This window comes from Cynara cardunculus (genome assembly GCF_001531365.2).
Source record: "Cynara cardunculus var. scolymus isolate 2C chromosome LG 2, CcrdV1, whole genome shotgun sequence".
Taxonomy (NCBI): Eukaryota; Viridiplantae; Streptophyta; class Magnoliopsida; order Asterales; family Asteraceae; genus Cynara; species Cynara cardunculus.
This window is the reverse complement of record NC_037529.1, coordinates 58464499-58475569: the sequence shown is the minus strand read 5'-3', so window position 1 is coordinate 58475569 and position 11071 is coordinate 58464499. Positions and strand designations below refer to the sequence as shown.

General features: G+C 36.1%; 1 protein-coding gene across 4 annotated transcripts; it reads left to right on the top strand.

Annotated features, from left to right (window-relative positions):
• The first annotated feature begins 216 nt into the window (after window positions 1-216).
• On the top strand, window positions 217-9400 carry LOC112506874 (magnesium transporter MRS2-4). 4 transcript variants are annotated; one of them, XM_025111180.1, is made up of 5 exons: window positions 217-875; window positions 3975-4432; window positions 8159-8176; window positions 8255-8458; window positions 8822-9233. In XM_025111180.1, the coding sequence occupies exons 1-5, from the start codon at window positions 494-496 to the stop codon at window positions 9098-9100; spliced, it is 1341 nt and encodes a 446-aa protein (XP_024966948.1). In that variant the 5' UTR covers window positions 217-493; the 3' UTR covers window positions 9101-9233. The 4 variants fall into 4 exon arrangements, with proteins under 4 accessions (XP_024966948.1, XP_024966946.1, XP_024966949.1 ...); XM_025111178.1 differs by having other exon boundaries at window positions 8159-8458; window positions 8822-9400; XM_025111181.1 differs by lacking the exon at window positions 8159-8176.
• The last annotated feature ends 1671 nt before the right edge of the window (window positions 9401-11071 follow it).

The following is an 11071-nucleotide window of genomic DNA, read 5'->3' as shown; positions in this document are numbered from 1 at the left end:
ATTCCTAATAAAAGTGAAACCATAATAACTGGACATGTAACTATTTTATTTGGAGGATCCAATTCGTAATTCTTATATAACCATAGGGACTAAATCTGTAATTATTAATGAATGATTTAAGGGGGCCGGGTTTAGGTTACCGCTGTAAATCCGAAATAATATGACAGAAACCCTCATCGGCACATCCGCAACCCCATAAGTTTAGGGATAAGCGAATCGAACATTCTCGTCACTGGAATCGAACATTCTCCTTTTTCTGTATTTTATGGAAGAGGAAGGAGAAGAACAAGCTGGAGACGACGATTCTTCTCCCACCTCTCTCCTCCATCACGGTTGCTCCATTGATTTGATCGATACATTATATTAAATTGTTAAGAGACAGAATCGGAGGAACAAAGATTCAACCCCATCTGTTTATCATCGATATTTATTGTAAAAAAGGAGCACTTCGATTGACATCTATTAGAGGGTTTGAAGGGAGGGGAGATAGAGAATGGGGAAGGGGAACCCATTCTCGTTTCGCCGAAGCAGTAGCAGTAGCAGCAGCAGCACAACCAGGCGTCGCCGGACCACGAAGAAGGTAGGCGAATCTTCTTTGCTTCTGTCGAACCAATCGGCCAATACGCCGTCTCCTTCTTCGCCGGCTAACGTAGGAGATGTGCGGGAGCCGGCTGGGCCCGGGAAACCAATGGTGGTTGCGGTGGCGAAACCCAAGAAGAAGGCTGGTGGAGCGAGGTTGTGGATGCGGTTCGATAGGTCTGGTGAATCAGAACTGTTTGAGTGTGATAAGAGCACGATCATTAAGCGGGCGGGTATTCCGGCTAGGGATTTGAGGATTCTTGGTCCTATTTTCTCTAACTCCTCCAATATCCTTGGTAATTGCTTTGATTTACGCTTCTGTTATTAGGGCTACTTTCTATGATAACCTCATGCTGAACTGCAGCTCTCTACTGAAATTCACTTGCAATAAGATGCAACATTTGTGAAACCGATAATAGATTTCTGATATCAGTATTACATGCTTAATTGAAGTTAGAACATTATCTAGTTGTGCTAGGCTGCTAGCAATTCTGTCTAGCCATTAGACAGGATCTTCTAGTTTATCTGCTGGATCCGTCTTCTAGTCGTGTGCTTAGGGCAGCTCCAACCTTCACACCAAAAAAACACCAAATAGGTGGGCCCATAAACACCAAAAAAAACTCTTAACTCCAACCTTTTGCCGTCCATCTCTTCCACGGCAAATTTGCCTTTCATTTCCTTCCTTCGGCAAAACTTTGGTGTTTTTGGCGTACGGCAAAACTAGGGTTTTGCCGTTCGATTGGAGTTGCTCTTAGTCATGTTAACTTCTTTTGTCATATTTATTTTATCATCTAATTTATGGGTTGGTTGTGTTGATGTAGAGAACCTAGTGAATACCTTATAGTTTTCACCTTTTTTTTAGAGGTGGTTGGTTTTTTTGTGCACAATGGTAGCAGATTCAGTTTTAACTACTAGAGGGTAAGAAAAACTCCGAACTTGTTCTTGTGTCAGGCTGCTTTTGCTGTTCAGACCCACTTTATAGCAAGGTTTTTAAGGTGGAAAAGGGACTCGAGGCATTCTCCCTTGACGAGGAGTAACCCTAGAGGCGTCCCCAAGGCGGAAATATATATACACCAAAATATGTATATAAACACTACACAAATATATATATATATATATACACACACACACACATGCAATATATATCATACTAAATTACTAAAAGAATCTACACACTTTTCTCAGTCACGAAATATAGAAATAGTAACAATGAAAAAAATATATCAATCTACTAATTAACTATATATACATGTATGTATGTATGTATGTATTAATATTGCTCACGACACGTAAAGAAAAAATATTAATATGTCAACAAAGTGGGACCTTCAGAGACTAAGTATAAAAGTGCATATAAATATATGTGATACTCTGGTGAACTGGACAAGAATTGAAGAGGAGAATGGGAAAGCTAGAACTCACAAAGGACAACAGCCGAGTAGCATATAGGGCTTAGGAGCACCAGAGAAAACTCGCAAAAGTTAGAACTCGAGAAAGTTGCAGTCATATTTTTAAATCATTTAGCCTCTGTAGAGAGGCGTACACTTCTCCACCCCCTCACTGCCTCGGTCACCGCCTCAGACCACGGACGCGTAAGTCTCATCCGAGGCTTGAGAGGCCCTGCCTCAGGTGCAATTTTGGGCCGCCTCGCCTCGAGGCGTAAGCCTTATTTGCTTGTTAGAACCATGCTTTATAGTCTTTGTGATTTTAATAAAGCGTCCTTAAATGTTGAATCCAGGTTCATCTACATGCAAAGAACACACACAAACACACACTCGTTTGCTTTCTTTTCTAAAGTCTAAACGCATGCTAGATATAGATGCACTACAGTACCGTGAGGCTGGTGTATTATGCTTATCCTATTTCCACTCAAAAAGAGAAACTGAAAAGCCAATGTACCACATATATGTATGATGGCAGTTTGACTAACATGGGAAAAAAGAGAACAATCAATCAAATGGTGTTTAGTGATCTAGATAGGTTACATTGTTTACATAGGTGGTGGGTACATTAAGAAAGAAAATCTCTACATAATGCGCTAAAATTAATTGAAAAAGAAATTCAATACCATGTAGATTAAATTCAATGGAAAATCACGTTTTCGTCCATCAACTATAACTCTTCTGGCCTTGAACTAAGAATGTGGAATATGTACATCCAAAATGGAATATGAATGGATGATCTTTGTCTTTTTTTTTTTTTTTTGTCAAATCTGGGAAATTGAGACAATGAAGGGGATTGTTTAATACATGGGAAGCTTGACTGATGGGTTTGAATGTTACTCCAATCTTTTTCTTGCAGGCTTGCAGTTATTTAGTGTTTATTTGTGTGGGAGTGCTAGGCCTGCATTCTAATTATCTATATAGTGGGATGGTATGCTGCGTGTTATGTGATGTTATCTTTATACCATTACACTTGTATACTATAGAAAATGTTTGTAACAATTTTGCTTTGTTATAGCTCACTTGAGTCCCTAAAGCTCTTTTACCATATATATTTATGCTATGAAAAACCCAATCTTATGTGGATTTGCTTGCATATCATCTGTAGCGAAGAGAAATATATCATGGTAAGTAGGATATTTAGGCTTTAGAGTAACTCTTTACGAGGAATTATAAAGTATTTGCAACCATAAGAATATCTTCTGCTGTAAGCATCAAGCACAGAGGACAGTCTATAAGCCACTGAGAGTTTTTCTCTAGTATTAGTAATGATCTTTTTGTGTTTGTGTGTGCATGATGTGTATATATATTTATATATATGTTTGACAGAAGAAAGGGAGGGATGTAAGCTATATTAATGAAGAAAGCAGAAGGAAGTACTTGATGGGTGAAAGAAATGAAAACATGAATAAAAAATGGGCAGTTCTCTTAGCTAAATACTATGTACACCACAAATACTTTTCTTTGAGCTGCAAACTTAGTAGCTACAGGTTTTTTTTCGTGCTCCATGTCTATGATGCTTATTAACATGTTCCCTGAACAAAATTTAGCTTCATTTGACCTTAAAATACATTTTTTTTAGATTTGTAAACTTCCTTGAACCAGTATGTGGAATGCTAGAGTTCTTGGGCTAAACATAAGTAATTCTGTCAAGTGTCAACGAGATGTCGAGGCACAAGCTATCGTAAAAATTTGGTTTCCTGTGTAACCATGTATACCTGATTTTGTTACAGAATCCTCCAATTTGTGGCCAACTGGCTATTCACATGTGTTTCATTGTCTAATATCTTCAGTTCATATATTTGTCGACAATCATCTCAGTTAATAAGAGTGCTGTCTGTGTGTGTGTCTGCTGAGTACTCTTGCACATACTTCTTTTGTTGCTCTGCTTCTTTTGTGGGAGAGTGATTTGAAGCAAAAAGTAAATCTTTAACACCTTACTTGTTCATGCAGCTAGGGAGAAGGCAATGGTTGTTAATTTGGAATATATAAAGGCCATAGTCACGGCAGAAGAAGTACTTTTGCTTGATCCTTTACGTCAGGAGGTTCTTCCATTTGTGGATCAATTGAGGCATCAACTTTCTCGTAAAAACCATTTCAATACTTCTGGTACCCAAGGCAGCCATCAACTTGCATTACGTGATACGGAATCAAACTTACCTGCTTCTGGAAGATGGCTACCTGTAACTGAAACTGCCGACGGTTTGCAAGCTGAGCTTCCATTTGAATTTCAAGTTTTGGAGATTGCATTGGAGGTAGTGTGTACTTATTTGGACTCGAGTGTGGCAGATCTTGAGAGGGATGCTTATCCTGTTCTAGATGAACTGGCTAAGAATGTCAGCACCAAGAATCTTGAGCAAGTTCGTAGTTTGAAAAGCAACCTTACTCGTTTGCTTGCACGGGTACAAAAGGTATTTTCTATTAATGCTCCTCTTCTTTTTTGCTTAATTTGGGTTCTGAAATTTTGTTGTCGTTCCATCTATTTTCTAATTAAGGGTGCACCATCTGTGTATATCCTGACCTGGCTGCTGGGTTTTAGAAAAGATTGATCCAGCCTGGTCCTGATTACCTGAGTTTCCGACCTGATGGTCACGAGTAATGACTAAATGGAATATTTTGCTACATGCATTTTGTTGTGAGATAAGTAGCGACATGATATCTGTTTGTTTATTTCATTTTGTTAAGTAAAAAAAGAACAAAATCTATAGATTAATTCTAAAACAACAGCACAATTATGCAATAACTTTCGGATAGCTAAATTAACCATGCAATGATAAAAAAGCATGGCCTATAAATTGAATCGAAGACATAACTGCACCGATACAATGAGAAATCTATAAATTATGTGTTTGGATCTTTTTTGTTGCTTGATTATATTAGATGGAAACTGCCCTTACATCATAGCCTGCGTATCCCATGAATAGTAGTATCAATGGTGTTAGAGATATACAACATTTATTATTTTTGTTCTATATTTCATTTTGAATTACTTTATGCAAAGCCTATAGCCCAGTTATGTACTTTAGATGCTCCAATTTTGCTGTTTAAAATACACAGATTTGAAAACCCCTTTTTGCATGGGTATCGGAACTGCTACTCTGGATACACAAGTAACACAACTGTAGGCCCCCACCAGATGCTGCTGCTGCCTAGATAGTCCTTCCTGCATTGTGTGCTTTCCCTCTTCGGTCACTGTCAGCGATGCTGTCAACAGATGTTTTTGCTCTTTCTCTGGCATTATCATCTGCCAGATCATCACATAGTGCACCATTAAATCCCTTAAATTCTTGTGATTCATTTGCATAACCCATTGGTGTGCTAAAGGCACTTCACAACCTTTTGCTTCAGTTTATCTTTCGTGAGAGTTGTGTGTCTTGTCCTTTCTGATCTCTGCCCTCTACTGGTTCATCAACCCACACAATTTTTTCCTGCTCATCATTTCTGATGTACTCAATAGGTATCGACCTGTGTCTTTTCTGAAGCACCTTCGATTTGCACGTCAGAGTGAAACCCCATGGAGGTTTTTTTATTCGCAGCTTTGTATTGATACAATCCATGTTTGGAGTTGTTGCTGGTCTAACGTAGGAATGTAGAACTCTTGCTTCGCGGCTGCTGTGCTGCCCCTTATTTGTCTGATCTAGTATTCTAGTCTGCTGTGTTTAGTAGTTAATTCCTGTTCTATCACAGCAGTGGTTCTGTTGTGGTCTGGTTCATTAATTAACGGTGCTTTGATTTAAAATCTAATCTCAATCTGGTAGTGCTAATATGGCAGAATTTTGGTTGAGTGAATTGAGTATATTCTTTTCAATGAGTAATTGCCTTGTGTTTATGACCCAATGTATCATTTGCAAAGCAAACTCTTGGGATTCTATTTTTATATCTTTTCATGGAACTTTTTGTGGCTTTATCATAGTATTTGGCATTTGATTTTGTTTCTATGGAGTAATCATGGTTTTGGATGGGAAAATAAAGAAAATTGTTGGTGCCACCTGGTTCATATGTCAAGGCAGATACAGTTGACCATTGAGTTAAATGACAAAAATTGGAACCAAAAGTCACCATCTCACGAGGTGATCTCAGCTGAGTTACTTGGGGCTTCTTTATTCCACAATGAGAGTGTTGGTTGTGGATGATGACTTGCTGTATACACTATTTGGGGCTAGGAATCCCATCTACGCCATAGTATCAATGATAAACCCCCATGGGATCATTTTGGTTGCCTCCCTCTGGTTCTACTTACTCTTGTGAGGCATATTGTAGGTGCTCCGAGGGTAATCGGACCTTGGGTGGGTGTTACATCTATACTATCTTATTAAGCAAATTTAGTAAAAGTCTTAAAGTCTTAAAACACTAAATGACCAAAATACCCTTTATATTCACTTTTTCACTTTTTTACCCCCCTCCTCACATACACTCACCCTCTTACAACCGATTTTTTTAAAAATTATAATTTTAAATTTACACTTTATACCCCTATAATTAATTAATTAATTAATTTACTTTACGTCCTTTACTTTTAAATGTTTCATTTTAACCTTTATTAAATTAACATACATAATCGTATATCAATTAAAACATGTTTAAAAGATACAGTTTATTTTTAACAAGTTACACCATTATAATCGTTTCGTTAATACCTTCGAAATTAGTCCAATATTGAATAGTTTTTGACTTAATTATATTATTTTATATTATATATACTGTGAAAAAATATTTTTAATATTTACGATTTATACTTTTATAGTTATTTATTTATATATATATATACTATAGATTTTGGGGTTAGGCTGTCTAAATTGCACTGTATAATATGTTTTGAATTAATATGTTCTTGGGTTTTTTTGAAATATATATATACATGTATTAATTCAACCTTAATCTGAGTTTCTGGACAAGAAAGAGGGYAAGCAGTTGAAATTTCATTCTAAAACCCATCTTTTTTTGTTTTTTCATGGCTTATGATCTGCCAAATTTGTAGTTTTTTTTATTGGTTTTGAGTGTTTACCTTAAAACTCAAGTTTCTTGGTTCTTTGTTCTTGGTGTAAATCGAATACATTTGTGGAGTCGTTTAAATATGTTGGATTTTGAATATATTGGATTTTAAACTGTCATACAATTTTTTTCATCGATAGTCTGTAATTGGAACCATAACTCTTATTTATTCAAATTGTATTAATATGCAAAGACTAAGTGTAACCTATATCATCGTTAAATCTTATCTTATAAAACCAGTGAAACTTCAAAATCGTTAAAATTCATGGCTCTCGCCGCATTGCATGGGTACACAACTAGTACTTAAAAGATAGCACATTAGTTTGGCAAGTGTTTTTCTTTGAGTTCAGATCTACACTTAAAACAATGCTGCAATTTTTTGACTTGTCAGTGGTTTCTGTTCATGTCATGATTTTATCTGTCATATGCTATTAGGAGACTTGGGTTACTAACAACCACTCTATCTATTATGTTGTAATTTGTTAATTTGTTAAATGTCTCACATGGTCACATTTGCTTAGAACTGTAAAACAAAATCTGTTTGAAAGCAGTATGAGTTTCGTATGAAGAAGTAGAAACAACTCAAACAAGAGAGTTGGAAAGGTTAACCTAAAAGAGAAAAAGTAGAGGACCTTTGGTTTGTATATCTTCAACCAGTAAATTTCCACATACCAAGAAGCACCCTTGGCTAAGATGTCTATCATCATGGTAGGAACACAGCCCTGTTCTCTTGTGTCAGGAGGCGTTATGGTCTGATTGTCAAAGTACCAGCCATCAACTTTACGTTACTGTTAGGAAGAATTCACTAACTTGTAATCCGCAGCACCAAATGTTGTTATACACTGCTTCCTTGAGATCCTAGCATTCTCCGTCTTCACGAACTAGGAACATAGTCGACTATCAACACGACAACCTCATTACAAATAAATAGTAGATCATATGACACATTTCTTTTTAAAGTGATTTGAGATTTTTCATGCCTGATCAGAGAATAGCTAGGCCGCTATGAGAATCAGTCACATATTATTGTTTCTAGAAAAGTCGGTAATAGACTTTCATAATTTGAACCATCTGATATCATATTACCGTAAAAGTAATAGCTGTTTTTATATGTTTGTTTGATCAGATTTACAATGAAGATAAAGTTATCTATCTGGTTTCAGGTAAGAGATGAACTTGAACATCTTCTAGATGACGACGAAGATATGACGCAGTTGTATCTAACAAGGAAATGGTTACAGAATCAACAAAGTGAGACTTTGTTGGGAGGTGTAGGTTCTAATAGCCACACCAATAGTGCACACCATCTACGCCGACTTAGTTCTGTCAAGAGTGTAAGTATGCTGACAAGCATAAATATGAGTGACAATGATGTTGAGGATCTGGAGATGTTGCTCGAGGCTTATTTCATGCAACTTGATGGAACTCGTAACAAAATCTTATCGGTGAGTAAAAATAACAAATATTTTAAAAATAAGTTTTGGCCACTTTATTAATGAATGTATATATTTGACCACAATATATCATGCTCCAATCACTTGTTATCTGCCATTTTCAGCCAAAAAGTAAGTGAATTTTCCGGTTGGTGCTTAATAAAATGAATGTTTTTGGCATAAAGCAAGACAACTGAGCAATTGTGTTTATATATAACGACCATTTACCTTTGGTACAAGTTGGGGGTCTTCATGGAAACAGACATTCTACCCTTTCTTCCCAGACCCTGCTTCTGAGCGTATATACTGGGTCTGTTTGGCTTTTTATAACAAAGAGAAGACATTAATACTTTTGTTGTTAAAAAATTGGTGTAGGTTCGTGAGTACATTGACGACACAGAGGACTATGTGAACATTCAATTGGACAACCAACGTAACGAGCTTATTCAACTGCAGTTGACGTTAACTATAGCGTCATTTGCTGTAGCCTTCGAGACCCTGGTGGCAGGATGGTTTGGCATGAACATCCCTTGTCGTCTATATGACATCGAGGGGATATTCCAGCAGTTTGTTGCAGGGATTACGGCCGTTTCTTTCTTGCTCTTTCTTCTCGTTCTTGGATACGCTCGATGGAAGAAGCTGCTTGGTTCATAATAACACTAACCCCCTCAATTCAACTTTTGCATCCTGCTTTATTGCATACCATCTATCATATCTATCATGCTGTTCCATGATAACGCTTGTTCCAACTACATCCTAAATCCAAATCTTCTTTTTTTTGGAGTATATATGCCAAATATTTATGTATATATTTTATTTTTGATGAGACTTTGACCTGCATTGACCTTTGGGTTACATTGACATAATCTTTTTGCTCTCATGACTTGTACTATAGACTTTTCAATGTATTCTATGTACTTTTAATTGATTAAACCAGAACTTTACCTTTGTTGATGTAGAGAGTGTGTATTTACTTTTGAAAGTGGACCCTTATTTTGATGGTTGAGAATCTTATCTGGTTTGGTAAGCAAGGGTGTGTGAAACCCGACCTAACCAAATTAACTCGATCGCACCCAAACCGAAAATGCCACATTTTCTTGATATTCGAAAATAAAGAAGATATCCGAGGAATAAACAGGAATGTAGAACTGGTCTGAATATCCAATAAGATAGTAACCTAAAATTCTAGATTAGTTTGCATTAACATATACAGATGTACTGAAGTAGTGAACAGTTGCATGATGCATTGAAAATTTTAAATGATTGGATTTAGAATCATGAATTCATTATTGATCATGGTATGGGATTATAGAATGCATGCAATAAACAGTGATTTCATTTGTATGCATGTCGTGGTCTCTTCTCATTCATCATGCCACATGTTTAGCTATCTTCATGGCTCTACCCTCTATGTAATTATGCATACAGTTATCTCATTTTTATATTTTAGATGTGGTGTACTCTTGTGCCCCATATGCATGCCATCGTCCCAACAAGCCAACATTCCCAACTCTCCACTCTTAACTCCCATTCTGACATCCATTCATGTGTGTATATATATATATATATATATATATTTTAGATTTTAGTCTTCTATATTTGACTTCATACCCTTGCAGGGATCTGATTTCTTTATGTTTTGTATGTGGTGCTGCAATGCAGGTCATCGTCCCAACCCCTAACTGTAGGGGTGTTTATGGGTTGGATTGATCGGGTTGAAGATATTTAAATAACCCAACGTTTACGGTTTGAAAATCTTGAAAAATCTTAACCTAATCCAACCCAACCCAAACCAAACCAAACCGTACGGATTGATCAGGTTGATACTTTGGTACATTAAAATATTCATCTAACCTTGAATATGTATTTTCTATGCTCATAGTTTCTTTTTCCTCATCAATGATTTGTTACAACTTATCCATGCTTCTTATTTATATCACATTCAATTAACTTTCTCAATTTACATATATATGTTCACAATTACTGAACATACAGAGATGGAGAATAAATTGAAAATATGTATATATATGAAAAGCGTACGTGGTAATGTAATTGAAACTCAACAATCATATTAAATCAAAGAAATAAAAAGATATCGAGTTCATCGGGTTGAGTTGAGTTCAAATAATAGTAACTCAATATCAACTCAATACCTACGATTTGAAAATTTTACAACTCGATTAGATATCAGATTGCTTCGGGTTGAGTTATTTCGTATTGGGTTGGTCGGGTTTTTGAGCATCCCTACTCAGCTCCATGATGTGATCAGTTTTTTCCCAACCCGATTTACCTGCCTAAACCCGCCCAACCTGATTTCCCCCAAACTTGATCATAAACTATCCCCATTTTATATACCCATAGGTAAGTATGATTGGTAATTCTTAGAGCATCCACAATTGAAGTTTTTGTTGAGATTCATGTTGGGTTTTTTAGAACGTGCAATGTGGGACAGAAGTTTTTGTCCAGTTACAAATCTAATAAGAACTCAGGTGCTTGAACAAGAAGCCGGATTATGTCTACATTCCTTTTTATTATTATTATTATTATTATTATTATTATTATTATTATTATTATTATTATTATTATTATTATTATTATTATTATTATTATTATTGTTTTTTTCGT